We start from the raw sequence: 27,311 nt of genomic DNA, 5'->3' as shown, positions 1-27,311 counted from the left end.
AAAATACAAAGCATGTATTCAAATTAAAAACAATATAAAAATTTGCTTTTTCAAAACAGTTTTAGTCTGTTAATAATTCAAAAAAGATTTTCTTGTGGATTAATGCTTGTATAACTCGAATTATTCATTCAAAATCAGAAAGCGTGGAAGTTGAGGTGGCTTGTCTTTCTACAAAAAGTATATTAAACTGAAGAGAAATCATTGAAACTACGTTAAATGTTAAATATTTTCATAGAAAATGGTGATTACAGCTATAACATTGTACTTATCATCATCTTGATCCATTGCTTATGTGGATTTGAATGTATAAATATAAAATGCAATTTGCAATATGCAATTATATATCTGCTTTTATTAAAAGGCAATTATGTGTTTGTTTTATACCAATCAATTTATCTCATTATTTTGCGCATAGGAATATTAATGTACATTTATTTAAAAAATGAATAGTTTACAAGATATTTTGCCTTAAAATATGTTACAATAAAATATAAACTCTTAAACTATTGGTTTTTAGATAACTTTATTTTAATAATACTTATATACGGATTAACTAGAAAAAAATCGATTTTTACGAAAATTGATTTTAACATTATTTGTCGTCTTCCATACTACTTTTGTCTAAAATATTTTTAAAAAGAATACTAGGCTTCTTCAAATAAATCACGAAAGAAATATATAATGTTGATACGAGCCGCCGCACTGCGCTTAACAGAGTGCGTAGATTTTATAGATAATATTACAGACGTATACAGACGCATACGTTTCGATCGTAGGTTCGGAACCTCTTCAGTGTGAAAATTGCCAACACAGCTGTGTACATAGAAGTAGAGTTACCGTGGTCGTCTGATATCCGATGTCTCTTTTGAACAATCATGAACTCCTTGCATATAAGTGTCAATTAGTGAAGATTGTAATTGGATAAAAAAGAGGGATAGAACGGAGCAAAAGGTTGTTCAACGCAATTTTAAATTAAGAAATACAAAAATTTGAATGTTGTAAAAAGAAAAATTAAAATGTGACACCACAAAGTACAACTTACTCGATAGAAAACTATGCGCAATAGAAATAATAATGAGGTAAACAGGCAAATGATGAAAGAGGAAAAAATCCAAATATTTATATAAGTGTCGATCTCCTCGAAACATATTTTTATCTGTCAGATTCAATTTTCGAGATATTTGGTTGCACTATTTACAATGGGATATTCTATAAGGTACTTGAGCTATAAGACCCAGTACTAAATAAGGCCCATTTTTCAATTTACCATTTAAAAACCCGTTTTATGTTTGAAATATATGCTTTAAAGATATGTCATAGGAAGTAGATAAAGACTGAATAGGAAATTAATACCGGAGGCAACACTTTATTCAGTGCAACGAAGGCTTGTAACAAAGTGGGTAAATCAGTCGTTTTTATAAAAATGTGTTGTAAATTTAATAAGTATACATTATTTTATGGTTTATTACTACATATTATAATATCATTTAACTTTCTAACTATAGGAAAAAACAAATATGTATATCAATTTTTTGGAATAAATATACCTTTTATAAATAATGTATTAATAAATAAGGCCCACTTGTATATTTATTGTTATAGCCATTGTCATTTGTTTATTATGTATGTGGCTTGCAACAGAGAATAATGATTTTCAATGACGCTAACTTTCCATAAGCTAAAATTGCACTAAAATAGCCAGAATTTCTTAAAATTAAAATATTAATTATAGACAAAATGAAAAATAATTGTGATGTTTTACTAGTAAAATAAATCTTAAAGGATTTCGTATTTGTGATTAATAATCATTTTAACAGTGAGTTAGAAAATAATACTTAATTTCTTTGTTATTTTCAATTTATTTTTAATTCGGGCCTTATTAAAAGCACAAGAATTTAATAAAGCCCAACGTCAGAGTTTAAAAACATTTTTTTTTGTTTACTTAAAAATGTTTTATATAGAAGATAATTTTATTGTGGCGAGTGGTTAAAATAAACAACATTTTATTCTCAGTTAGTTTATTTCAATATCTTTGTAAATAGAATTTATAAAAAATAAAATAAGTTAGGTGGGCCTTATTCGACTCGGGTACCTTATATAAATAACAAATATAAATGCATAAATAAATGAACACATCGGAATATAAATGCTTTAAAAAATTTTGCATACATTCCATAGAATGTGCTATAATTACATATCTACCTTTTTTTAAATAGCATTTGTGTGTTTTACGCCACTTGATTTAACTTATTATTCTGCGCGTAAAAATATTAATACACAGTTATAAAAAAATTAATAGATTACGAAATATTTTACTTTAAAATATTTTATTCCGTTATTTATTTTAACATGAATATAAAATATTTTGTAAACTATTTATTTTTTAATAACTCGACTTTGATAATTTGATATAGAAGAATATAAATTTGCAAAATTTAGGAGGGGAGGGGGAAGAGTCTTGCATTTCGAAGTTCGAAGAATGTAGGATTTCGATAGGCTGCAAACGACTATGTTGTTCGTTTTTTATCATCTATTTTTTTTTAATAATTATATAAAGAATTTTTTTTAAATTAATTTTATTATTTTTTCTTGGTTAAAATAAAAATGATAACGGAATCTGTTTTATGGTATTTTACTCAAAACTGTTCCTACAATAATGAAAAAAATTTTTTTTAATACTCATGAAAATGTTTTATGTAAATCGTGCAATCGAAAAACTTTAATAAAATTACGAAAAAAGTAATAAATTTCGAAATTTGAAACCAAATTATTCGAAAGAAAAAAATCTCAAACATATTTAACCGTTTAGACTTGTAACTGTGTACTTCTAGTTCAAATTCTTAATTTAAAAAAAAATTAATTTTTGATTATTTATTGAAAAGTTATTGAATTTAAAGTAAAGATACATCCCGCGTGTCACTTACGGTTTAAATTCAATAACATTCTTTCGGGTCTGACGCACAGCTACCGTATAAAATTCAAAAAGTTTTAAAATATACAAGAACATGTGTATAGTTTTTTTGGTTATTGATTTCAAATCTGAGGCCAAAAATGTACAACTCAAAATAGTGAATGCAATATGGAGAACAAGAATTTTAAAAATGCGTATGAATTACATGAAGATCGGTATCTCGTGGTTCTGCTTTTACTACTGTACAATTACAGTTGTTGAATTGAAAATGACAGATTCTATATGGCGACATAAGTTTAAAAAATTTATCGGCATGGTTTAAAATTGTATTATAATACAATTGTATTATGACATAATATTGTAATACAACTCGTAATACAATTGTATTATAATATTATAATATTATTACAATATTTTATTAGTACTATTATAATATTATAATATTATTGTATCATAATGTTATAACATTATTGTATTACAACAATTGTAAAAAAATTGCAGTTATTTAAAAAATAGAAGATGGAGGAAAAAACGGACAACGTATTTCGTTTTCAGCATATCGAAATTCTATATTCTTTAAAGTTCAAACCCAAGACCTTCCCCTTCCCCCTCCTAAATTTTATAGGTCTGTGTAATTAGAAAATTTGTATTGCAAAAAAATCATGTAATTCCATTAAAAAAAAAAAACAAAGATTACCTTGAAGCGCACCTTTATCTACGAAAAATGTGTTTTTATTAGATGATTTTTCTCGAAACAGATTGTTTTACTTGAAACACTTATCGTGAATAATAGTTTGAGAAATATAATAATCTACCTTAATACTTTTATACAAAGTATATATAGTCTATTCCCATTTATATTTTTAAATTTACGATAAATTATGAAATATGTTTGATCATTTTGAAAAATTCTTTTATAAAAGTTAGGTTTCCCCTCATTTGCTGTCCTAAGAAACCTTAACCTCAACCTCAACCTCAACTCAAAAATTTTAAATGAATCCTCCATATTATATTGCTTGAAGTAACTTAAAAAAGATTTGGCTTAAAGCGAAGATCAATATAACGTTGATCCATTCGGAAATTATTTAGAATCAAAGTTTAAAAAAGTCAATTTAAAAAATTGTTACTATTATTTAGAAAATCTAAAAAAACATGTAAGGTGTGAAAATGTTTGTCTTTTTAAATTCTTTTCATTATAGATTAAAACCGGAGTCGTACGACCTAAAAGTCTCAAAAAAAGAATTTTTGGAACATCAAAATAAACAAGCAGCGAGATAAACAAGAAATAAGAATTTGAGATACATTGATAATAATCATGAATAACAATAATGAATTCAATAGCAGAAGTGCAAAAAAGGACGAATTGCTACACCGTTATGCCTGACCAGGGGGTCTATCACGTAACTTTTTCCCTAGGGTGGAAAGGGGAAAAGTGAAATTATTAGTGAAACTAGGGAAAAAGTTACGTGATCGACCCCCAGCTTCGATGGTTTTTTTGGCTTTCGCTGGTCTTTTACCTTTTCCAGCTTCCTACTTTATACAGCCATACGCGGCTTACAATGGAAGGAATTTAAAAAAAAAACAAACACTTTCACACGTTAATTTTGTTTTTTGTTTTTTTTCTGACTAGAAGCAACAATTTTTTGAAAATTGATCTTTTTGAACTTTGACTCTAAATAATTATTTAATAGGTCAACGTATCAATTTTTGCTTTGAATCAAACATTTTTTTCTTCATATCCTTTCAAACGATATATTATAATAGGAGGAGAGGGTCCCATTTAACATTTTTGCTAAAGCCCGCTTAAGTGCCCCTTAGGGGTGGGGATGCGGGCAATCTCTCCAACTCTCTTAAAAAAAGTAATCTCTGAAAGTAATCGTAAATACGTATTTCACTGTTTTTTATGATTTGGAACTAATATATGGGTGAGAACAGAGACTTTAGGGATGCCCTACACATACTATACATACAATAATTAGAAAAATTGTAGTACGTGGATTAAATTATGTAATTTTATTTTTAAAAAATGGTAATGTTTTTTACACATCCTTGAAAAATCGGTTTTTTTTCGAAAATTGAGGCTATATTTGCTTACAGCGATAATAATTAGGTAAAATGATGAATATTAGATTCTCGTTTATAGGATTTTATTAATTCGACTTTTTGTAGGATATATTGCATTTAATTGTATGTAAACAGAAAGTACATGAAATATATTGTTACGTTAATTATTGCGTGCACAGAATAAGTTGCATTTAAGGCACTGATGGAGAGAGTTGTTTACTCTCCCACTTTCTTTTTTCAAACTTGGCGCAAGAGGAAAAAGTTTTCATGACAAAGCCAAGATGAAAATTTATACATTTCTTATATCGTTAAAAATATAACATAAAAATATAATGAAAATTATTTCAAATAATATATTGTTCTATGAATATTCACTTTTGGATGATTTTAATTCTATCTTTGCGCAAGGCTTTCCAATAAATTTAGAATGATTATTTTAAAACTCAGTTTGTAATAAATGTTTGCGTTTATCTGTTCACCAAACGCGCCTATTATTAGACATCCTGTATACACGCAAATACGCTGCGCATGCAAACGCAAATGCACACCCGCACGCGACATTGGTTTGAAACCTTGAGTGTGAAAGTAAAGGATTATCTCGAGAAAGAGACACATTCAATATTGTAGATTGATTGATGGAATGTAAAGCCAAATGGTTGCTTAACATTCAAGCTAACGAGATCGATCGCGAAAAGAGGAATGTATACTTGGCGTCATTAATTCCTCCCATTTCCGATTTAGGCATTTCTAGGTCGAACACATGCAGACACGTACGTCATAATCGAGAAGTGCGATTATGACGTATGATTAATAGCATTTATGGTTATGATTTAATTGCATTAATTTATCACGCGTGAAAAGTTAAATGAAAATAAAAAAATGAATAATAGATAATAATAAAAATAAAATTGTACTGAATTAGTCATAATAAAAATGTACTTTTGTATTTTTTAACTAACCATACAGAAATAATTTGAAGATGGGAAACATCAATGATATAAATTGTATACTGTGAATCGTATAATTTTTTTGAAAAGCAGCAATGTATTTTCTTTATTCTTTATCTCAGTATTCTGTGCATAAAATTAAGGTACAATTATAAACAAAATTTACGATGTATTTTATATTTTCTGTCGAAAAATATTAAAATAAAATATAAAATGTTTTGAAAACTGTTTTTGATAACTTCACCTTAATTTTATATGCAGAATAATTAGAGGAATTATATAATAAAATTGTATAGTTTCATAAAAAAATGATGATGACCTTCATATAATGTCAAAAGACCGTTTGTTTCGAAAATTAATTTTATTTGGTCTCCTTTAGATTATACAACTTTTGTTTAAACGTATTTTTATTTGACCTTACTTTAAAAGGGTAAAAAGGAATTAATTAAAATAGTACACCGGATGTATTTATTAAAATGTAAAATACATAATAATATATGGTTATACATTATAGTTCTACTTATAGTTCAGTATTATTAACCCTTAAACACACCGATCCTGTAAAATACGGAAACACATTTTCGGGTCTGAGAGATTTTTCCAACTTTGAGAAGCTATAACTTTGATTACAATCAATATTTTTCAACAATTTTTTTTTTTAATGAAAGTTCAGAATCTCAGGAGTGCGACTGCACAATCGGCATTGCCGAAAAATAATTTATTGTGAAGTTATAAAGGAAAAACCATTAAGCAAAAATGATATTTAAATTGGTCAAAAATTCACTTTTCCTTCAAAAAATCATATCTTTGCAACAAAAAACTTTTAAGAACTTTCAAATACGGCGTTTTAAAGCTAAAGAGTCACACTTTCAAAGTAAAATTTGGCAAAGATTCTTTTTAAAAAGTATAATTCTGTAACATGGAAAATATGAGGTATTTTTGGGCATCTAAAAATCCACTTAAAAAAAAAAATCATTTCTTTGCAAAAAAAAACTTTTGAAGACTTTACAATACGGCGTTTTAAAGCTAAAGATTCATACTTAAAAGAAAGTATGTTATTGTCATTTCTATTAAAAAATGTATTTATGTAACAAGGCAAATATGAGATATTTTTGATTAAATCGTGTCTAAAATTGAAAATTGATGTGTTTCATGATATATTTCGGCAAAACTCCTTTTTTAGAGCATTCTATAGTATTCTAACTTTAGACAGAGTATATGCGAGTAACATCCGCGAATCGACCTGTTCGAACGTATTTTGTCCAGCTTTTTTATGTAAAATACTCATAAAAAAAAGCTTCACTTACACACTATATGGGTTGCATTGACTCTAACAAAACTTTGCTGCCGTGCCGTTTGAATTCTAGTTGACCAAAAAAGTTAATCAACCATATCAATCGAAAGAGGAGATTTTAAACTTTTTTACGTCTTGGTCCGAACCTTCTATCTCATTCAGTCTTCACATAGCAAGCATTTGAAATTTTCTATGAGGGAGGCCTGAGAGATCAGACCCACTTAAATGTTTAAGGGTTAATATTGCTCTAAGCTCGTATTACATTGCGATCATTTATTGTATATATCTGGAGATTGTTATAAACATTACATCAAGCCATCATCAATACAGAACCAGAGTAGATCTCTGACAGCTAAACAAAATCAATAATGTTAATCTTGAAGAAAAATTAAAATTATGATTTAAAATTATTGATGACTTTAAAATACCAGTTAAGGCTTAATGGTATATCATGGACGAAATCCGTTAGCGCACGGTGCGATAGCTCATCAACCAATCATCTTGACTTATCTAATCCAACCAACTCTAAAACTCTAGGCATCGGTTGCTGTGAGTGGTGGTGTGCTATCAGGATCTACCCGTATATTAGCCCCCCGTCCTTTTTTTTACATAGGGAAATCTTCATGGATACCCTTCCCTTCCGGGGGACAGGAAAGCGGTTATGCTGGATTCTTATCGGCTAAAACCCCATAGTGGTTCACCTTCACATGAGACGTGGGGGGCGCTCCGGGGTTGCAAGGCATTCTCCAACGGGTGCTTCCCCGAGCCCCTTTCCTCCTCCCAAGTGGGAGGAGGCCGTTCTAACTGGAGACTATTGCGGGACCACCACGCAACGGTCTCTCTTGCCGAGGAGCTGCGTGCAATGGGATTGTGCGCCCCCATGCCCGATCCCTGCAGCTCCCAGCAGTTTCGGGCTGAAGAGCCAGGCACAACTTGCCCGTTCCTCCCTCCAGCCCGTGACCAGTGGGGGTTACGATGCCCGGGCTCTCCTCCTCAGTCTCTTTTTTTGTGAGGGAGCGGCGTCCGGGGCCAACTTCCTCCTTCTCTCGGCACTCTTCTTTTGCGAGATAACGGACTCGCAGAAGGAGAGCGCGGCTCCCCATTCCTCCTCCCCTTCAAGCATGGCTCTAACCATGCTTTCCAGGGAGAAGTCCGCCTGATTTATACCCAGGGCCCGGAGTAGGACCCGACGGTTATCATCCCATGCTGGACAGTCCAGCAGGGTGTGATCCGCCGAGTCCACCCGAGCCCTGCAGTGGTGACACATCCTAGTGGGTTCACGTCCTATTCTATGCAGGTACTCACCGAAGCAGCCATGCCCGGTGAGCACGTGCACCAACCAGAATGTCAGGGGAATATCAGCCTTGTTAATTCAAATTATATTAACTTTGTAAGCTCAAGGTTAAATTATTAAAATTAAAGAGCATCACAGAAATACTTGGTTTTTTAATTCTTGCTTTTTTCTTCACTTTAATCTTAAGTTAGCACAGCTACTGTATTTAGCGAAACTAGGGCAACAAAATTGGGAATAGAACAATTAATTAATAATTTAATAACATAATAAAAAATACGTCTTTGTTTATCACTTTCCTGCTTTTTTTTTCTTTATGGTTATATTTATCTTAATCTTAAGAACCATGTATCTTTTTTTTGTCTTCTAACTTTAACTGTCAAGATACTCCATTTTTTTTATTACAGCATAAAATATTTTATACATTTATTTTACACTGGTGAGAAATTGATTTTTGAAATTTAATTATATTTAAGTAAGCAGTTTTTGAAATTTTGAAATTATTGTTTCTATTAGAATTACAAAAGAAACAGAAATATAAAATGTTATTGAAATAAAAAATTTTTAAACTACAAAATGTTGGCGTTGCTAGATTTCTAAATATAATCTAAACATAATGTTGTAAAATGTAATAGTTACATTAATTTAGAAAATGATTTTAATGATTTACAATGTTGCTTAAATGTTAAAGAAATTTAATTTGTAACTTTGCATAATTACTTTTATAACGCATATCTTAAAAGTGTTACATTTATCGCATTCTTTCTTATGTCAATTTCTTTTATTGCTTTTCTTATCTAGCAGCGCCAAGTTTTTGTAGTTTAAAAATTTTATATTTTAATAAAATTTTATATTTTTATTTTCTCTTTAATTCTTTGAGATTAAATGTTATATATTCTATTGAAACTTTTTTAAATTAAATACATCCACTTGGGTTAGAACAGAAAGATTTTTCATTGAAAATACACAAATAGTACTACTTGAATTTTATTTAAAAGGAAATTGAAGATACCATCACTTGGGTTTAATTAAAAAAATAAAGATACTATTACTTGCATTTTATTTGTTAAAAGTAGTACAGCAGTTATTTCAAAGAGGAATATATGCTTTTTATAATTGGCGCAATTTAAAGATTTCATACATTTTTTTGGAAAAATACATTTAGGATTATTTTTTAAGATATTTATTTTTAAGTAAATACAGCAGCTATTTTAAAGAGAAATATATTCTTTTTATAATTGGCGCAATTTAAAAATTCATACATTTTTTTGGGAAAATTTTAGATTAGATTAAATTTAAGATATTTATTTTTAAGTAAATACCACTTGAGTTGGAATAGGAAGATTTTTTAATGATAACACAAAGATAGTACTACTTAGATTTTGTATAGAAATTAAAGGATTAGAATAGGAAAATTTTTTAATGAGAATGTAAAGATAGTACTACTTGGTTAATTTTTCAGGAATATTATTTAATATAAAAATATTATGCATTTATAGGGATATTGTTACGATATTTGTAATATTTTTGTAATTATTTGTTACGATATTTGTAATTATTACTAAAATATTACAACAGTACAGCATATGGTTGATATATTTTGTAATATTATGCGCTGTATGGATAACTACCCTTAAATATTTGGAGGAATTTTTCTTTGTCATATTCTTCATTACTGGAGATCGTGTCCGTCATGAATACACTTTCGACGCTGCTCTTTTCCATGCATTTGTATTTTTGATTTATTCTTAGGGCGGAAGGGATATGTATGCCTGTGAGGACTCTCACTCGTGGTAATGGAGAGAAAGATAGAAGGCCTCGAGGGCGGACACTCACCGTCCTCGAGGCCTTCTACCTTTTCCTCTATTACCACGAAGAGTGTAACACTTTTAGTTATGCATATACCGCAGTTTGATTGAGCAAGAAAGTTAATTGCGATCCACTAAAATTGTGATTACTTCTATCTAAGCAATATCAGGCAAGCATAATTTCTTATTTTGTCTATTGTTTTGTCAAGCGAAACAATAAGTTACAGTGCACCTAACTCAAATTCGAGACAGATATTGGACAAAATATGAAATTGCTGAATAATAAAGAGAAATAAACGATAAGAGACTTGAAAAAAAAAAGAAACGGCGACCATGCGAACGGTTTGTGTCAAGATTTGTTTAGAAAACTATACAACGTTAGATCATACTTTGGGACATTCTTGTTAAACTCATTTCCGACAGATCGTTTCTGCCGTAACTATTAAACGAATCCATTTTTAATGCAATGACGACACTCGCACTCTTACTTTAAATTTATCATATAACAATATATCGGCGTGAACTATATCGACGGATCAGGCGCACTCGTGTTACCAGTACCCAACGAACTAAAATATTAATTGTTAAATCGACAACTTTTCGAAAACCTCTTACATTAGCGAAATGCAATGACACAAATGCCATACGTTACGGCCATGACATAACACGTATGTCATCACATGGTTTCGCGTCTTGAATACGGCCGACTAATAGTCGTATTGCCAATGCCATTGTGTCAAAAATGTTGAAATTTAGACTTTGCATTGCGATATCTCTACTCGTACGGCACGGAAAGAAAAAATAAAAACACTTATTATGTAATTTTTCCCAAGCTATCGTTTGAGATTACTCAGAACTTGATTGGTTCAGCCATTATTGACATCTGATAATCTCGTGTGTTTGGAACTTGCTGACTTGCGTAAAAGAGGCTCGGTTTCTCTCGCTTCATGTTCATATTAGCGCGAGACGCGACGGCCCTCTTGTTAGACTTAAATAATCACTCCTGGATATTGTCATTATACGATCTGTTCTTTATTATATGAAATACAAAAGTTTAATAAATGATTGTCGTTTTACGCTCACAAGTCGGAATATTCAATCTCAACGGTAACTCAGGATCTGTGTCTCCCATGTCGCCTGAATACGCGTTCCCACTATAATTCTAACTCTAGCGAACAAAAGTAACTGAACATACGAAATAGCATGAAACTAGACTATTACGAGTGACTGAGCGTCTCTACACGCATCAATTTCATCTTTGTATTGTTGTATATATTTTTGCCTTGCCAAATTCAGTTAAGTCTGTTCAGCTTTGGCCATCTATATTCTTCTTTGAATTTCCTTACACCCGCCTTGGTCACTTAGCATTGACCCGAGATAGACAAACTCACTTACAAACTTCAAATCTGCGAGTTTTCCAGTGCGTCTGAGTTGATTGGCTTTGTTTACAGTTATGACCTTTGTCTTGGACTTGTTGATCTTAAATCCAAGCAATTCACTTTTTTTCTCAATCCTTCTGATTAATTTTGTAAGCTCACTCAGAGGATACAAATGTTGCAGTGTTGTCCGCGTATCTCTGAGGTTGCTGATTTTATTGTTAGTGTCGCATATTAAGATCCCGCTTTTCCGTTCGTCAAGGGCTCTTCTTATTATATTCCTATGTATATTAAATAGGATGGAGGATAAGATGCATCCCTGTCGCTATTTTCAAGTTTGAAAGGCCCAGAGACAACATTGTTTACTCTCATTGGTCCTTTCCATTTAAGTATAAGGTGTTTAGGTACACCCATTTTTTAGAGGATTTTCCACAGATTATCCCATCGCACACAATTAAAAGCTGTTTAGTAATCTATGAAGCACACTAGCATGGGCGTTATGGTAAACTCCCGGTATTTCTCAATCATTTGCCTGATGTTCGCGATTTACTCTTTTGTTTCTCAGCCCTTCACGAAACCAGCTTGTTTGCTGGAGATCTGCCATTTAAGGCAGGGTTTTAACATCTCATTGATTACATGTAACATGATTTTACTCGCGTGAGATACAAGAGCCACTGTTTGATAGTTTTTACATTGTGTCGATTCCTTTTTTTGTAACGAGATAAACATGGATTTTTTCCAATCACTAATCCAGTTACCTGTGCATCACATCTGATTGTATAGATCAAGGTAAGATATGTGTATTTCTTTTCCGAGATATTTCAATTCTTTAGTCACGATTTATCTTTACTGGCTGATTTCTTGGCTTAGAGGCTTTTCTACAATAAGTTATTAGTTGGTACCATAAGTTATAAACCATAAGAATTGATCAATTATAGTCGAATATTCTCTTCACATTTGACTGTGATTGGTCAATTTTCATGGTTTATGCCTTCTGACATTGACTAATAGCTTATTGTAGAAAGGCTTTTAAGCTTATGTATGACTTTTTTTATCTTAATTTCAAGAATCTCAGATTCTAGACAGTCCTCTATGATCCGCAAGGAAAGATTCATAGATGGTGTAACGCTTCCTTTATTAAGACTTTCACAATAAGACCACCACCTTTCCGTTACTTTGTCTATTTTTGTTAATGAAGTTCCATCTTTATCTTCTATTACCTAGGTTTTTGGCTTGAATTTGTGCGTAAAATTTTTCACCCTTCTAAACAAGTTCCTTGTATGCATACTTAATGAGTGTTAATTTGAATCTTCTAGCAAGTTGACTTGATGTATGCAATTTTATCCCTGCGACATAACTGTTGAATCCTTGCCATATTCGGTATTTGATCTAATCAGGATTAGTGTCAACCTTGAGTAGTTTTTTCTCTTTATAGCATTTTACGTCTCACTCGTAATGCATGCTTTCTTGGGGATTTCAGCCATTTTTGTTATTGCCTCTTCACGCTGATAATATGAGCTCTTTTACTTTGTTTCATTTTCTGTCAACCTGCTTATCCTTATTCAGTGCTAGGTTATTAAACTTATTATCGAAGTTTTCTTCAAAATTATAAGAATAAGCAATAAAAAATGTGGGTTTCCATTTACAAATTTAAAAGTGATTTTTACGTAATCTTGACAATAGTATCAAAGATCATTCTGCTATTATCTAACACGCGACTTAAAATTCTGCAAATTTTGCATGAAACTTTTTTTTTTAATTCAATGACTCTTTTTAGGAATTTTACCAAGCTTTTGTAATCGGATAGAGGGTGCTTTCCAACTAGAAATACAGGCGACACTGTGTAACATAGTGTCTACATTGGTGCTTTTCAACTATGACACAGGGAGACACAGAGCGACACTGCAAGACATAGCTCGATCTTAAGTTGGGCTGTGTCAATTATCAATAGTGCCAACATATTGGGCAAAGAAATTATTTTTTTAAGTGTAGTACTGATACATTTTAGTTATGTTCAATCGCCTTCATGTACAAAATTAAAATTATAGTTTAAACCTTTTATTTCTTTAGATGCTACATCTTTAAGAATTAACACACTGGACTTATATTTTTATTAAAAATGTCTTTATGTTCGAACAACGTACTCTTAGATATTAATAAATATTTATTATTTTTATTTAAGAAATTGTATAAGCCTAAGAAATAATAATTTATTGATTATTCATTATTTGTATGTATTTCATCAGATTAATTTGCAGGTTTATTCTTTTGTCGGCATTATAAAGAAGTTATTCCTACGTTGGATAATGTAAAATTCCACGTCTGATGGAAAAAAAAGTTGTTTTTTTTTAAGTTTCTTGTATTTCTCCATTAGGAATTATACAAAAAAAATATACCATATTCGAAAATATATATATACTTTTGTTTGTTGCGAAATAATAATCAATCCGAATTTTCTTTTTTAACGGATTTGGATTTTCTACGGGTAGATTTCTGATTTAATTTCAATCTGTGTTTTTTACTAAGTCACAGTCTTTCACGCACTCTAGTGATTGGTAACCGTGTTTGGTAACTTATATATTCCAATTAGACTACATAACTGTGTTTCACTGTGTCTCTCTGTGAGACTGTGTCATACTGTGACACTCTTATTGGAAAGCACCCAGAAATAATTTGCTGGATAATTCCTAACGCTGCAATAAGTTTTTATTGAGTTTGGCACGGATTTTCAGCCAACCGCTGCTTCAAATTGTCGCCCTCAAACTTTTATGACTTTTTAGGATGCTTGTTATCTTCAAAGTTAAAATTTTTATTTCGGAACCTTTGGAACCACTTTTTACATGTACTGTAAAGCATAACATTTGCCTTTAATGTCTCATAAATCATCTTTTTAGACTCAGAAGTATTTTGTTTTAACTGGAATGCGAGAAGGAAACGGAGTTCAATATGCTGTTTATCAGACGCCATCGTGTTTATTACACTCATAATGAATTATTTAGGTTACATTAGTTATTAATACTGGTTTTGTTGTCTCTTATGTTGGTGTATATTGCCCTGAACATTGGCGGAAAAAAGTTTCTGTTTAATTAAGTACTATATATTTGATTTAACTTCCCACACAAATTTTTGTTTACCTTTCTCTCCACCTATGATCCACTATATTTTTAAACAGAAAGCCTATTTTTGAGCTTTTAATATATGAAATTGATACCTAAGAGTTTGATAAACGAGACCCGAATCAAAAATATTTTAAATTAGAGAATAGTGAGCTCAAGAGCCACGCAGGATGTCGGACGCAAATAAATAAATCAACGCATAACTCCAATGTCAGGCAAACGTTTTGACCTTTAATGATGGTCTTCTTCAGTGATATTACAGGTCTATAAAACCACAAATTAATTGCACTAGTTAAGATATGAATTTATCGAAATAAACAAATAAAGATCAAAAATAAAAAATGAAAAGTTACCGAATAGATAGAGATTGTGCAAAACCGCGGTGTACATCTTATTTTAACGTCTTATCATAATAATATTGTGAACGATGTCACAGAGCGTGTGCAAAGACAAGAGTTTCGTAAAATCACATAGATTGGTTGCTAACAAATAAATAAATAAATAAGAAAATGATATTAAAATGATGACTTTAAAATTTGTGACAGACAACAATACAAATTAAATAGTTAAAAAAAGGGAATAAACGGAAAATAAATAAAAATAAATAAATAAATAAAAATAAATATGAAAGCTGTACAAGTCATTAGATAAAAAATTGTAAAAAAACTGCATTATAAAAATTATGCAAATTTAAAAAGTAAAGAAAAAGGAAATAAGTCGAAGCAAAAATTATACACAAAATACCTCTAAGCACCAAAACTGTCACAGCCTTGAGATGGGATGTTACATCTCGGTGAGAATAGATACAAATAATAAGGACCGAATCGAGATAGCCTCGGTGTCTATCTCGATTCGGTCGAAAAGAACAGAAGAAGGGGTGATGAACCTAAGAAGAGGGAATACGATCGAGGATAGGAAGATACGCAGACGAGAGAAGTTTGGTATCGCTTTGTTTATTGAGACTATGCATTTAATTTTTAATATGTAACATCTCGGATATAGATCTTTTAACATAAGATGGCTTCTTGTCAAAAATTTTCACGTTCTCCCAATCAAATTCGTGATTTTCTTTAATGCGATGTAACGAAATAACTGAAAGAGAACTGGCTTCCCTAATATCTGCTTTATGTTCGCTGACTCTTGTTTTTAATTGGCGTTTTGTCTGTCTCACAGAACAATCGCAGTCTTTACAAATAATTTTATAGACCACGTCATTACAAGAAAGACGCTCTGTATGGTTTTTGCCAGTAGTTATAAATTTATTCAGTTTAGAAGGGATCGTGAACGCAACACTGCAGTCAAACTTACATGAAAGACGAAAATTTTTCTGATACCGACTCAATCTAAGGGATTGGGGGGAAAAAATCTTCTCACACGTTTATTCTCAACGCTGGTGTCATCTTTATAAAAATGGTGTTTGAGTCTGAAATTTATTATGGAAAAGATAAAATTTAAAGGATAGTTATTTTCCAATAAAATGTTAACTAAAATTATGAAGTTTTCACGGTGAAATTGAGGCTGTGGTAATAACAGTAATTTGTCAACCATACCAAAAATAACACCCTTTTTATGACACAGGGGATGGTGTGAGAAAAAATTTAAGTATCTTCCTGAGAAAGTTGATTTGCGGTATTGATTGAAAATAATCCTATTATTCACCCTTACACGCATACATCAAGAAAACCGATTTTTCCCTCGATTTTTCTCTCTCCATAGTAAATTATAAATGGTCATGCATGGAATTAAACGTGTCAAGGATGCCCGATAACGAGTTAGCCGGGGCTGCTAATATAATGTTATCTACATATTTGCAGTAAAAAGGTAGATGAAAAGAAAGGAGTTTTAACGTCTTGCATTTCAAATCTCGCATGACCAAATCCACTAAAATAGGAGACAACGGTGATCCCATCGGCAGACCAAAGATTTGTTTGTAACAAGTATTATTAAATTTAAAATACGTAGAATCTATTATTAAATTTAAAGTTTTGAGAAATTTATTGACCGGAATAGTAATGTTTTTTGAAATCAGATCTCATTTAGTCGTGACGCTTTTCACCGCTAAGTTTTTTGGAACATTGGTGAAAAGAGACATGATGTCCAATGACACTAAGACATGATCTGATTCCACGGGAAGGCCATTAAGTTTATTAACCAAATGAAAATTATTTTTAACGAAACTATCTGCTTCTGGTATACTATTATAAATTATATTAAAAATAAGCTAGAGAGCCTTCATGTCTTAGTGTCATTGACGTTGTGTCTCTTTTCACCAATGTTCCAAAAAACTTAGCAGTGGAAAGCGTCACAACTTGATGGGATCTGATTTCAAAAAACACTACTATTCCGGTCAATAAATTTCTCAAAGCTTTAAATTTAATAATAGATTCTACGTATTTGAAATTTAATAATACTTGCTACAAACAGATCTTTGGTCTGCCGATCAACGTTGTCTCCTATTTTAGCGGATTTGGTCATGCAGGATTTGGAGTGCAAGGCGTTAAAACTCCTTCCCTTTCATCTACCTTTTTAGTGCAGATATGTAGATGACATTATATTAGCAGTCCCGGCTAACTTGTTATTAAGCATCCTTGACATGTTTAATTCCATGCATGACCGTTTACAATTTACTATGGAGAGAGAGATCGAGGGAAAAATCAGTTTTCTTGATGTTATGCATGTAAGGGTGAATAATAGGATTATTTTCAATCAATACCGCAAATCAACTTTCTCAGGAAGATACTTAAATTTTTTCTCACACCATCCTTTGTGTCATAAAAAGGGTGTTATTTTTGGTATGTTTGACAAATTACTGTTATTACCACAGCCTCAATTTCACCGTAAGAACTTCATAATTTTAGTTAACATTTTATTGGAAAATAACTATTCTTTAAATTTTATCTTCTCCATGATAAATTTTAGACTCAAACACCATTTTTATAAAGATGACACCTGCGTTGAAAATAAACGTGTGAGAAAATTTTTTACGATCCCTTACATTGAGTCGATATCAGAGAAATTTTCGTCTTTCTCGTGTAAGTTTGACTGCAGTGTTGCGTTCACGATCCTTTCTAAACTGAATAAATTTATAACGACTGGCAAAGACCATACAGAGCGTCTTTCTTGTAATGACGTGGTCTATAAAAGTATTTGTAAGGACTGCGATTCTTCTTACGTAGGAGAGACAAAACGCCAATTAAAAACAAGAGTCAGCAAACATAAAGCAGATATTAGGAAAGCCAGTTCTTCTTCAGTTATTTCGTTACATCACATTGGAGAAAATCATGAATTTGATTGGGAGAACGTGGAAATTTTTGACAAGAAACCATCTTATGTTAAAAGATCTATATCCGAGATGTTACACATCAAAAATCAAATGCATGGACTTAATCAACAAAGCGATACCGAACTTCTCTCGGATGCGTATCTTCCTATCCTCGATCGTATTCTCTCTTCTTAGATTCATCACCCCTTCTCCTTCTGTTCTTTTCGTTGGGGCCACCGAGGCTACTCGATTCGCTTCTTATTATTTGTATCTATTCTCACCAAGATGTAACATCCCATCTCAAGGCTGTAACACGAGTTTTGGTGCTTAGAGGTATTTTGTATATAATTTTTGTTTCGACTTATTTCCTTTTTCTTTTCTTTTTAAATTTGCATAATTTTTATAATGCAGTTTTTTTACAATTTTTTATCTAATGACTTGTACAGGTTTCATATTTATTTTTATTTATTTATTTTTTAAATTTATTTTACGTTTATTCCCCTTTTTTAACTATTTATTTTTTATTGTTGTCTGTCACAAATTTTAAAGTCATCATTTTAATATCATTTTCTTATTTATTTATTTATTTGTTAGCAACCAATCTATGTGGTTTTACGAAACTCTTGTCTCTGCACACGCTCTGTGACGTCGTTCACAATATTATTATGCTAAGACGTTAAAATAAGATGTACACCGCGGTTTTGCACAATCTCTATCTATTCGGTAACTTGTTTTCATTTTTTATTTTTGATCTTTATTTGTTTATTTCGATAAATTCATATCTTAACTAGTGCAATTAATTTGTTGTTTTATAGACTTGTAATATCACTGAAGAAGACCGTCATTAAAGGTCGAAACGTTTGCCTAACATTGGAGTTATGTCTTGATTTATTTATTTGCGTCCGATATCCTGCGTGGCTCTTGAGCTCACTATACTCTAATTTAATTTATTTATAAAAGCCTTAACCTTTGTTTTGTTTTATTTGTCAAAAATATTTTATTCTTAAGTAAAAATAAAAATTAAAAGAATATTGTATTGCACAAAATCGCTAAAAATGAATATTTGCACAGGATCTTTTGAACCCATGTGCGAGAAGCTAGAATTAATGTTAAGGCCAAGCATTAATTTATACTTAATATATATGATCTTTTATTCTATTTCAGATCAATCATCATGTCCCAAAGAAAGTATACTAACGTAACAGGAAGATTGGAAGGAAAGCGTTCGAAAAAACTCATATCCTCTTCTAGTCTTTCTGGTATGTCACAATTGTCTAACAGCAGCGAAGAAGCACTGGAGGCCTTGGTACATAAATCCCACAAATCCGATAAATCAGAAAAGTGAGTTACTTGTGTTACACATGCGATACGTTAAAAGTTTCGAATTTTGTTATGATTGTTTATCGTATTATTCAACTCGAAAAGTTTTTATGGAGATAAAATATTAAAATTACAAATATGTTATTGGACCGATAGTGTAACAACACAATGATAATAAGAAAGCCTTCTTCAGTCGTAGCTAGGTCTTAGTGCTTATATTTATTTATAAAATATTAAATTATATATTGTGATATTAATTTCTTTGTATCACTTTTTATTTCAATCTATTTTTTTTTTTTTTTTTTAATATGTGATACAGTTTTGTGTTTTTGTTTTTTCTTTGTGATGAATAGTCTCATACATATGTTTTTTCTTTTTAATTTATTATATAGTCAAATCTTTAATTTGAATCTCTCTAATTTTTATCCATTTCTTACAGAATATCGATATAAGTCGAAAAAATAGTATTAAGGCGATGTTAATTTTATGAATCGAATTAATCTATTTCTTTTAATTGTGTAATTGTTTGTACTTTAATTATAAAAAAGAATTTCTTATTCTGCCCCTATAACCATTTCTGCAACTGCAAAGGTTGGTAACAGATTTTGGTCCGTATATGGTCCGCATACATTGGTATTTCCGATACTGTTAGCAGATTTATACCAAATATACTACAACCTTGTTGGCAGAGTATATGACAAATTGGCGTTGAAAAGCAAGCAAATTTGTTGAAAGTTTTGATGACAAATTTATAACAAATATTAAACATTTGCTATTGCTAAAATGTTAGCAATTTTTACGCAAGAATGCAATATTATTCCTTTGTCAAAATACAAGGCAGATTGGATAGCAGACAGATCTGTTGTTTGTATGATTGACAAATTGATGGCAGAAAGTAAGCAAGCTTTACGAAAATGTCAGCATTTATCACACAAGAATGCAACATTAGTTGAGTTCCGTAAAGCACATTATGCGTATGACATAATCTTTGTTGATCACCAAAAGTTAAACAAGGATAAAATGTTACATTACGCACATCATGCTCTCTTTACGAAATTCGGCCATTATCTTTTTGTCATAATAATTATGCAACTAATTTGTTTATAATAATTATAACAACTATAACAATTGAGAAAGCGTCATATATGTTTCTTTAGTAATTTTTTTCCGGTGAATTGATTGATGCAATCAGTTTGCCTTTACAGTCATTTTTAACAATTTGTTTATAACAATTAATTGCAAAATTGACTTTTGCAACGTGCTCTTTACGTCAATAATGTTTTATTATGCTTTGATACTGCTTCTAATTGTTATTTTTTGACTGATCTGGCCAGGAAAAGATTTTAATTATTTATATTAAAAATATCTAAGGCTAAATAATCATAGGGTTAGTGATAGTGTTCGCGCGATATTCAAAACGCAAGTTTTTTTGGTTCAGTTTAGCTTTACTTTAAATATAACTTTTTGTTAACGATATCACATGTGTACGATTAGCTCAGTGTTAGCGTGTTATTCCGAAATCGTAGGTTCGAATCCCGCCGGCACCGACATGCGTTTTCAAAAATTTATAAAATAATGCGTAATTGTAATAAATGAATTAAAATGTTATATGTGAAACAGTGGATACAGATTAAGCTATAGAAATAATAAAATCTGTTAAAAAAAAAAATAAATTTTTTTGTTGGTGGCTCGGAAACATCAGATTTGATCTGTATTTGGTGTCATTCTGTCAGCACGTTTGAAAACAGATTTGGTTTGTATTTAGCATTATTTTGTCAACGCATTTGATAACAGATTTGGTTTGTGTTTGATGCCATTTTGTCATCACATTATTATTATCAAATTTTTTCTGGTATTGGTTTCAATTTGACTTCAGATATGTTTGTCAGATTTGGTTTACATTGGGCATTCTACTGCGGACACAGTAGGATACGGTTTTGGTACGAACTTCCGCTGGAATTTGGTGCCAATTTGCGGTGTCAATATCCTTTTGCGTACAAAATGTTTGCTGGGTGTGTAATCAAGAAAAAAATTACTTTATATGAAGAATATTGCGTTTGAGCGTAGCCGCTTGGTCCTTGCACTAAAGTGTGCTCAAGCCTCATCAGTTTACCCTTGGTGTAACTTCTTTGTTCTCTCAATTTATTGTAATTGGCTATGTTGTCACTTGTATGTTGTACACAGAACACGTTTCTCGTTGATTTTTGTTTCAATAGATACCTTGCAAATTTGGTTTTGAAGGACCAAAATGATTAATTGAATGGTTTCATTGAATAGTTAATTGTACTTGTTACAATTTTTTTACACGCGCACTCGTGAAACGCTTACGAAACAGTAATACGGCCGGCGCTGTTGAACCGAACACTAATTGAACTGAAATTATATAGTCTACAACAAGAGAGCTTTTAGAGAATTTTTGTTAATCGTGTAAATAGTCTCCTCAGTCTTTTGTCATGGCAGTGTTTGAAATGGAATCTGCAGTGGATACTGTCTCCGAAAAAGCTACAGTACCACAAGTGAATTAAGATTGAGATCAATCCATGTGCTGATTCCAATTGGGTTAATGAAGGATGGAGATGATTGTTAGATGATGGATGGATATGGTAGCTAGTCCCGATAAAGGGTTTAGCTAATTCTTAATTTTAAACGGTTTATACCGCGGTCATTCTAATTCACAGAATTTTTTGTATCACAGACTATGGGAAGGAGCTAAATGGCCGGATGACAAGGAGCTGCGTTCGGGAATATACACCGAGAGTTTTTTAATCTAAAGGTGTACAACAAATAATTTTTAACAACGTTTACTACTCGGTGTGTATTTTCAAACGCAACAACGGCAGGAAAGACAAGGCGGTTTAAGGAAAACATCTTCCTCACAGGAATCATGAACCGGACTATCCGGATCCCCAATCATGATGGGTGTTTACTCCCATCACGATCCCACAGGAATCCTTTTAGAGAATTTTTAGAGAAAACATAATTAAACTTATGAATGCAATGTGGATACATAAAAACAACACATATAAACGCAATAGTCATGCCGTTTGTTTTCTGTTTCTGAACTCCTTGAATTATAGCGTTTTTGAATGCAGTGGGTTTTAACCCAGGTTTGTCGCCCGATGGGATCCGATAGCGCACAGTGCAATAGCCCACCAACCAATCATCTTGATGATCCGTTCTAATTGGACGATTCCGACAAATGGCAACGAACCTAGGTTAAAACCCACTGCAGTCGAAAACACTATTAGTGTACACTTAAAATGAAATAGGTTGTCACGTATTTTTCTCACGCCGGAGAGCCATGGCGAAATACGCGATCAAACAAAGACGGAGGGTGTTTAATGCGAATGCGCGCGAGAGCGACAGAGAGCTACGATATCCAAATTTTTTCTATGTCACGAAGTTGGGCGCCAGACGCGATTGTACCGGTCGCATCATTGGTTTCTCTCTTTAACGCTAAACTTTAATTTATATCACGCGATAGATTGTCCTACGAAAACGCGAGCGATCGTCGCTCGCACGCGGCCAGCTAGCTCCTCTAATCGGTAGAGGGACGGGGTAACGGAGACAGAGGCGGAGCTGCTCTCTTACGGGAGGAGGCGGGTAGACGAGAAATCAAGCGAAGTTAAGCCGATGTAACAAGCAAAAGTAACATATATTGTGGTGAATATTGGACATAACGAACAGCAAAAAAAAAAAAAGCAATTGCAAACAAAAAAAAAACAGCACCCGAATTAGACGAGAAGTTGGCGGAAAAATAAACGGAACGTGAGAGTCAACTTAACTTTTACACGGCTACGCTAAAAGCGAAGACTGCGGTGGCTAGTCACGCGTGGGGAACAACAGCCAATCGCGCGCGTTCTGAACCGCGCGGCGCGAACACGATAGCCAGACCTCCGCTAGTAAGCTTCCTCTAATTTACAATAGATGCAAGAACATATACGCGCCAACGACAACGCCGTCGTCGCGCAGGAAAACTAAAATCATTAAACACGTCAGTAAACACCACGCTATACAACGACGCACCGATATACCTGGCGGCTGTGCGATCACGACTGTGGTACGACTCGCGCACGTGCGCGAGGGCTTTGCGGCTTCCCGGGAAGCCGACCGTCCGCTTCTACGGCGGGACAGCCAATGGAACACGCGGCAGCCGACAGCTGGGTGCCTCGACAATGTCTCGTGTTTGAGGTTGAGGGCCAGCCAAACACGAAAAAGGTGCGTTTAATCGCCACGCGGCGGACGCACTCGCACATTAACGCCAAAGGCTCCACCTCAGAACACGAGTGAGTCGGCACGGGCAGCTCGTGGCTTTACACAGCTTTTAAAAGGGTCACCTCGATTACAGCACGGCTTTTTTCCTGGTTTCAAGGGTTTTCGTGGGTCCTTTACACGTCCGGACAAGACTCACCAAGGCCGAGCACTTACTCCGATATCCGATACGCCGATAACAAGGCCGATATCTACCGCTCGTTTTTCTGACCACGCACGCAATCGGACGGGTTGCACGCAAAAACCGGGAAGATCGCGCTCGATACGCGATCGATGAGAGCAATCCCTCCCACAGGGTGCGCGATACCTTTGCGCGTAGCTACGCGGCCTATTAGCAGCCGCTCTTATCTCGTTGTGACGTCACGACAGTGCAGTGCCGGGTCTGCGCCGGTGTTGTGCGGTCCCCGTTGGCATCCGATATCGTCGTCGCTCTCGCCGTCTTCGCAGACGGCAGCTGCTTACTTTTGAGGCGACGATCCTCCATCGCTATCATTTCGGGTGGACAGCCGGCATCCGACGGCCCTTGTCTTGGCTGTTTGTCCGCTTCAGCCTGTCCATCCTCGATGCTTCTCGCGAAGCTCTCCTGCGTGGCGTTTATTTGTCGCCACGCTTTGCCTCATCTTTCTCTCCGGCGGCAGTTTCTAATGCACTGGCCCTGGATGATCGTTTTTGCTTTCTCTTGCGGCTGTTGACCTTTCTTGCCGCGGCTGCTTCTTTGACGACGTTTGTCGAGGCGCCCAATTTAACATGAAAATAAGCCGCGAATGAATAAAACAAAAATAATAAACGCTATTCAATCCCGCCAGAGATCCCGCTCTCTCGTTGAGTGCCAGGCCCGGTCATATGCGCACCTTGGCGTTTTCGCGTAAACGGAGGGACGAAGTGGCGAGGCAGGAAAAACTGCCACGTCACAAGGTATATTGAAAGTTAGCGGAAGCAAGAAGGAACATTTCAGTGCAGTTTAGTACAGGAATAGAAAACAAGCCTATAGTGTTTTTTAGTGCGGTGGGTTCTAACCCAGTTCATGGTGGATTGATGATGTCACATGCTCTATTTTAAGTTGACATTGGATGATTCTAGCATATGGCGTCATTAATCTGACTCGGGTTGGATTAAAACCCGTTGCACTCGAAAACGCTCAGTTTATAAAGCTAAAGACTCCATGTATGCGATGAGCTCATGAAGAATAAAAATCAGAAGGTCGAACTAAGCTTTCAGAAATGCGACTAAAATTAGGTTTTTGAAGTGATATTAGTGATGCTCGGTAGGTGGCGTATGAATCGCAAAACTCCTCCAAAGTTGACATAGGGTATATTTTGAACGATGTTAGTTTGGCTTATTTTTGGCTTTAAAAGTTGGCAGCCATGTAATTAAACAGAGAAGTGTTCCGCACTCATCATTTAACCTGTAAAAATGTCAAATATGTAAATATGAATCGAAATAAAACGATGATACTTGACATGGCTTTTACAAGTGAGAGTGATGACAAAAATATAAACATTTTTCTTAACAAAGATAAATATTATAAATATTATTTAATGCGTAAAGTTGTATATTATTGGAATTTTGTGATAATTTTAATACTTTTTTATGTTTCATATGTTTCAGTTTTTGTAGATTTATTTAAATTAAATAACTCGGGATATTTTTGTTTTTGCATAATTAAAAATTTTTCTGCATATGATGAATCTGAAAAGTTAAAAATTATGAGAAAAATTTTGTTTTTGTAATAATTTATTACAATATTTATCACTATGAGCTAAATCGTTAATATCTTTTGGTACTAAAAAAAATTGCAAGTTTAAAAATTATAAGTTTTATTATCATCTTGTATCTCGAAAGAATACACTTTTGACATTTTTTTCTGGTTTAACACAGCGTTCACAATTTATTACAATATTTGCAGGTTAAAATGATGAGTGCGGAACGCTTCTCTGTAAATAGTTTAGTTACATGGCTGCCAACTTTTAGAAAAAAAAGTAAACCAAACTAACACTGTTTGGAATTTACCCGGAATTTACATTAAGAACATAATAGGTTATTCTTTTACAGTAACAGGAAGACGTAAATTGTCATTGCTGTTTGCCAAAAAAATATAAGATTTTTATTTATAATTGATATTGTGTTTTATGTACACCCAGCGACTTTGATTTTGTCCCTAGGAAAATTTTCTAAATTGAGAAGTCATTACTTTTTACATGCTTACAATTCATGATTAACGTAACGACTAGAGCTTATTGGTTGTTACGTTAATCATAAACTGTAAATATGTAGAAAGACAGCAACTTCTCAATTTGGAAAATTTTTTTAGAGACAGAATTAAAATTGTTGGGTGTAAACGCACCAGCAGAAATGGCGTTCCTCCGCGCTGACGCTCGGCTGCCGTACTCACGCGAAGCCGCGCGCGTACGTAAATTAATCGAATTAAAATTATTTTCTAATACAGATTATTTTAATAAGTACTTGTTTAATGAGATTTACAAGTTTTATTAATTAATTAAAATTATGTCTCAACATAAAGTAACATTCCCATGAATTGAAGCTGTATTGCCGTGATGACATAATTTTAATTTATTATTATAAATTGTAATTCTATTTACATTATTTTTTAAACAAATCTTTGTATCCGAGTAAATTTCTTTATGCAATTAAAAATTAAAACAGCGCGCAACCGTGGTATACCGCCCCTATTGGCGCATAGCAGGGGACACCGAGTTTCTCCATGATAGTATGTCGATTCGTGTCTTCTCTCTAGACTCAACGTCGAGCGAGGAAGATGTGCTATCAAAACGCCTCCCACTACTTTCTGCCCGCACCCCGACTTCCGCCGCGCTGCCACGAAACACGTATGTACGTGCGCGACTTTGCGTGTGTGCGGCAACGGAGCGTCAGCGCGGAGGGACACCATTTCTGCCGGTGCGCGTACATACAGTCGTGTTTATTATAGTTGCGACACTTTTTCTTTGATGGTTTCTGGAATCTAGACTTGCTCATCGAGCGGAGAACATAATTGATACTTACCTGTGGATCCAATTACGTTTGCCGCTTAATTAGCAAGTCTACATTCTAAAAATCATCGAAGAAAAAGTGTCGCAACTATAATGAACACCACTGTACAAGTGAAGTTTACAAAGGGCTTTGGATCTCTATTCTTCATGAGTGAGTTGCGGCAAATGCATGCGGAAGGCGACTCCGTGTACACGGTAGAGCCTATTGCCACGCCACGTGCGGAAATCGAAGCTGTTGACGTTTTCAAATAAAAGCAAATAAAAGTAACCATGCTATAGTATGTACATAAAAACATAAAAATTAATTTTTATTAATTTTAAGTTTTTCTTTTTAACACGTGATAATCTCCTAAATTTAGTAAAGCAAAAGATTTCAACATTGTCATATTTTAAATGTAGTGTATTTTATATAAAATGTATAAGTCTATTATATACTAAAAAAGGACACTTAATAAACCTTATTTTGTTGTAAAGCAGACATCTGTTGTTTGCTTTAATTTAAACTGTTTTATACTTATCAATTTAGTAAAGCGAAAGCTTATTTTGTCTTATAATTCATCAAATTGATGAAAAATAAAAAAATGTTTTAAAACGTTTAACATGACTTATTTTACAAATAAAGACTTGATTTTATGAAATGTT

The 27,311-nt window shown here is 33.0% G+C and overlaps 1 protein-coding gene across 3 annotated transcripts in view; it reads left to right on the top strand.

The window, feature by feature from the left end:
• LOC105206378 (tubulin polyglutamylase TTLL5) overlaps positions 1 to 27,311 on the top strand; it is a 144,710-nt gene that overhangs the window by 1,446 nt on the left and 115,953 nt on the right. For 2 of the 3 annotated variants that reach the window (XM_039456865.1, XM_039456868.1), the window contains exons 2-3: positions 19,234 to 19,410; positions 21,279 to 21,401. In XM_039456865.1, the coding sequence (XP_039312799.1) occupies positions 19,244 to 19,410; positions 21,279 to 21,401 (290 nt within the window). In that variant the 5' untranslated portion in view covers positions 19,234 to 19,243. The remainder of the gene's footprint in view (positions 1 to 19,233; positions 19,411 to 21,278; positions 21,402 to 27,311) is intronic. The other variant, XM_039456866.1, reaches the window with a different exon arrangement.

Source organism: Solenopsis invicta, chromosome 13 (genome assembly GCF_016802725.1).
Source record: "Solenopsis invicta isolate M01_SB chromosome 13, UNIL_Sinv_3.0, whole genome shotgun sequence".
Taxonomy (NCBI): domain Eukaryota; kingdom Metazoa; phylum Arthropoda; class Insecta; order Hymenoptera; family Formicidae; genus Solenopsis; species Solenopsis invicta.
This window is presented reverse-complemented; position numbering and strand designations above follow the sequence as displayed.